The 4506-nt window shown below is 34.0% G+C and overlaps 1 protein-coding gene across 1 annotated transcript; it reads right to left on the bottom strand.

The window, feature by feature from the left end:
* Positions 1-832: 832 nt before the first annotated feature.
* Positions 833-3896, bottom strand: LOC137731450 (xyloglucan endotransglucosylase protein 34). Its single transcript, XM_068470557.2, has 5 exons — positions 3669-3896; positions 3378-3572; positions 3134-3234; positions 2824-3017; positions 833-1559 (listed from the first exon to the last, which is right to left on the bottom strand). Exons 1-5 carry the CDS (start codon positions 3772-3774, stop codon positions 1160-1162), a joined length of 996 nt encoding a protein of 331 aa, XP_068326658.1. The 5' UTR covers positions 3775-3896; the 3' UTR covers positions 833-1159.
* Between the last annotated feature and the right edge of the window lie 610 nt (positions 3897-4506).

Raw genomic sequence — 4506 nt, 5'->3', positions numbered from 1 at the left:
AAAATACGCAACTATGAGTTTGACCAGTTAGTGAGGATAATGTATTCAGTTTTTTGCAGCCACGTTCAAATTCATTCCTCATAAATTAAATTACTTTGGAATATCTAAATGAATTGCAATGACGATTAATTTTGTGCGATATATTATGACGACCACAAAAAAGAGAAGAGTTATTTTAAATGTTATATTTATGAGCCACTCAGTTATACAGTCTGATAGTATTTATCTTTACTTGGAAGTGAGAGGTCTTAGGTTCTAATTGTGTGGATGGCGAATTCGATACCAAATTAGGTTGCCCATTCTGTGATTTAGCCAAACTCCTTCTCTCTTTAGTGTAAAAATATCGATGTATTTAAAAAAAATGTTATGATTATGAAAATTATCACATAATGAGTGTTGTAAACATATTTTCTTCCTTCGAGAACAATTATGTTCCTTCCAAATCTTGAGCTATCTTGCTATTTTTATTCTTTTTTTTATTTACATAAGGTCTTAACTCGTAAGAGATCATCTTGAAGTTGAAGGCATCAAATATTTTTGAACTAGAGAGACCACCTTATCCAATGATCTCAGAATATCCTCCACATGAAAACGCTTCCAAAACATTTCAAACTGCGAGCAAGCAGTCCTCGTGGCCTACCCATCTGTCTCTTGCCAGACAGACAGAGCAATAATTTTACCTTTACCAGATCTTGCTGCTGGGGAATCAATCAAGGCCACTGTAAATTATTCTAATGTACAACTCTCCAAAGAGAAAGAAACATACTCACATGAATCCACGTTACGTTGATCAACATAATTAGATCTTATAATTATTTTAATATCCACCATATTAAAGAGAACACAGAAACTATATATTATTAATATAAAGTATGGTAATTTAATAAACCTTCTGTTAAAAAATAATTTACTAAACTTTATCATAAAACGGAATTAAAGATAATAACACTCAAAGGGATAATGAATCTGCATGCTAATCGCCAATACAATCGATAGAAAAAACAATGAAATACGTAAGAACACTGAGTACGTGTCATCTTCTCCTCCAGTCGGTGCACTCACTCGAACAAAACAGAGCGTTTATATATATATCCTCGTGACAGTAACAACGTCACGAGATGTTGCCAGTATATCAGCCTAATCATAATTTACTCTTGGTTTATATGTCTCTGTCCCTCTTGCACTCCGGTGGCATAGAAGGGTATCTGACTCGGTCAGTGCAGTAGTTGTAGATGGTGAATTTCCTTCGGACCCACCTCAGCCTCCTCCATTGCTGAGCATCAAGGTCTTGGAACTCCTTCTGGTCCCACCACCTCTTACCCTGGGTGGCACAAAACTTGGCTTCGACGGAGGCCTCGCAACCGTCGATGTGGAAGCCCCGGTAGCTGGCGATGAACGGGGCCTTGGACCAATCGGTCTTTTCCAGACCACCCCGAGTAGCCCAATCGTCTGCGTTCCACAGGCTGGAGTAGAGCTTCATGGGCTGGTTAAATGGGAATTTCACACCCAAATCTTTGCTGTTTTTGAACACCCTGATCGGTATGTCGTCCACCAAGAATCTGGTATTGCATGAAATGGCGGGACACGTCAGCCACATATGAACTTTACCCAATTTTTTTAGAAAAATAAAAAAAGCCAAACACGATAATATCATAAGAAAACTAATGAAAATGATTTGAAAACTTTGAATTTTAATGATAAGAATAAACTAAAAGGTAAAATGAATAGTATCATGATTAATTTTTTAATGTAAAAATATAATTTTTCGTTAAAACTTCCTAAAATCATGGAATTTTTTATCGAAACAGTTGTTTTGAAAAACATAAAAATAAGTTGGAAAATAAAAAGTGAAGAAAAAGTGGAGACTCTTCCCCTTTGCAATAATTTCGGTGACCAAAAAAGTTCGATGTTTGTCGGTTGAAAATCTTTGATTGACCAGGGTTTTCCTAGATTTTGTTTTTTCTGTTTCTCAGTGGAAAATCTGAACTTTATGAGTTTGGTGCAAATGTTATGATGGTGCAAGGTATCTTACACGTAAGACCGATATAATTTATAACTTTATAATACGCGTCACGTGATTGTTGTTATCTTTGTTTTCTCCTGCACTACTTTTTTCAGTTTTTAAATTGAATAAATTGAAAAAATAATAAAACGAGAAAATGAGAGTTAGATCTACTTCAACTCTTAGAATAAAATTTAAATTTTAGAATAAAACTCAAATTTTAGGTTTTCAACTAACCACAACATGCTCCAATCCTTAGAACAAATATGAGTTTAAACTCAAAACTTATTTTTGGTACAAATTTAGCGTAGAATTCCTCACGAGTTAGTGAAGCTGACTTATTATATATGTGTATTTTTTTTAAATTTTAAATTTATAAATTCATTGAATTCAATTTAATATGATCAAATTTAATGGTAAAAAAAAAATAATAATAATTTAAATTTAAATTTAATGATTAAAATAATTAAAAATTTTATTTTATATATTTTATATTCTTTTATGATGTTTCACGAGTTTCACAGGATTAATTAAAAAAAATTCAATATTTATTAGAATCTAAAATTTTTAAGTTTCAATTGAAAAAATTGATAAAAATTCAAAAGAGAACGAGAAAATGTACATGAAAAGAGAGGAATTTAAAGAATGAAACTTTAACAAAAACTCCTAGTGTTCACTTTAATGAAAAATAATATTTTTACACTTAAAAATCAATTATAATATTATTCACTTTACTTTTTAATTTACAAGTTAAAACTCAAAATTTTCAACTATTTTCGTAATTCCATTCAAGGAAAGAGGGCAGAAGAGAGAGAACCTACACAATCTGGTAGAGATTCCAGAGGACGGCGTAGGAGTGGTAAGCTGCAGTAGGGTCGAACCAGAGGAAAATCCTCTGCTCTCTATCCCCCTTTCCTCCCGTGAACACATTGGTCTGCAGAATGTATGGCTGTCCAGTCCTGTTCCCCAAGAACTCGAAATCGATCTCGTCGTGTTCGTTGTTTTGTGAAGACAGCTGAACGACAAGCATAAAACATTTGAGTTCAACGTCCGTTTCAAAAAACTTTGGAAAACAAAATGAAGATTAATATGAAGAAAAAGAATGAAAGAAATTGAGAAGAAAATGCTCACATAATAAGCAGTAACAGTTCCAGCAGAATCCCCAGGAACCATCTTAATTTGCATATGGAAGTGGCCAAACAAGTAATTTCCTTTTGATTGAAAGCCAGTACCTTCACAAATCAAAACCAAATACTAGTAAGAATCCATAATATGAAATTTCAAGAGTATCGTTTGATTAATTTACTAACTGTTTAACGCTTGAGCGATACTAATAACATATATATGTACTGGTTTGAGTTGTTTCTCTTTGTACCTGTGTATTTGTCGAGATGCAACTGGATCTCTTTGCCTCCATTGAAGTACTTGATGTGATCAAAAGCCCAAGTGGGCATGTAGTTTCTGCCAAACGGCACCGCAACTGGCTTTTTCAGGGGAGCTGCCATTGTTGCTGAGACCAAACACAGCAAACTCAAAAACACAGTCCATTGTTTGCAAGAAGCCATTTTCTCTGCACAAAACAGAAGTTCCCAAAACACAAAATTATCAAAAGCTTTGAAACTTGAAAGAATTGAAAGGAGGGTTCTTCAAGATTCTAGGGAATTACCTCCAGCACAGAGAAGAAGAGGAAGAGAAAGAGAGACACTTTGAGGTGTGATGAGGAAAAATGAGAGGAGGGCAGCCCTATTTGTAGTGTGGGATTTTATCTGCATTTCGTATTTCAAGGGTTTTCTTTTCTGCTCAATTTTTTATCCTGTGGAAAATTAAAATAAATATGATTGATGGTTATTATATTGCTCGTAGCAGTACAGCCGTTCAATTATTTTTCTTGTGGCAGAGACAGAGGAAGGGACTTTAGGCGAATGATAAAGGATGTTTTTGAATTTAATTATTATTATTATGGATAAATTTCGGCTGTTTTTATAGAAAATTTTATTAATATTCAAAAGACAAAATGGTACATGATGTATTATTAAATGATTGAGTTGATATGATTTTTTATTTTATTAAAAAAAAAAAAGAACATTTATAATACGAGTACGTTGTTTATATATTGGCGTGGACGTAAAGTTCCTCTCCCTTTTATGCTTTATTTTTAATATTTCTCGATTTGTAATAATAATTCCCAATTTCCCACGTTCCGAGTAAATTGAAAAAATATCTCGTCTTTCATCTGTCTGGCTATGTTTTTCTCTTTTGTGGCCAATGAGAAATGAGAGACTGGCTAATGGCCAACGGCCACTGCCATACCGCAGTAAGTGCAATGTTTTTGCAGTAAGCAGGGCCACTGCATGGAGAAAACTGAGTCTCTAGGCACCTTTTGTCTTTGTCATCGAGTTGGAACACAGCTAGCTCTTTGCGTGAAACTGGCAACTGGGTGCCTCTATTGAACCAAAAGAGTCAATTGTGGAATTAACATATGGAAACCGAGTAAATGTTTAGTG

Source organism: Pyrus communis, chromosome 16, assembly GCF_041283825.1.
Source record: "Pyrus communis isolate YQ-2024b chromosome 16, ASM4128382v1, whole genome shotgun sequence".
Classification (NCBI taxonomy): domain Eukaryota; kingdom Viridiplantae; phylum Streptophyta; class Magnoliopsida; order Rosales; family Rosaceae; genus Pyrus; species Pyrus communis.
The sequence above is the reverse complement of the archived record's forward strand: the minus strand, read 5'-3'. Positions and strand labels throughout refer to the sequence as shown.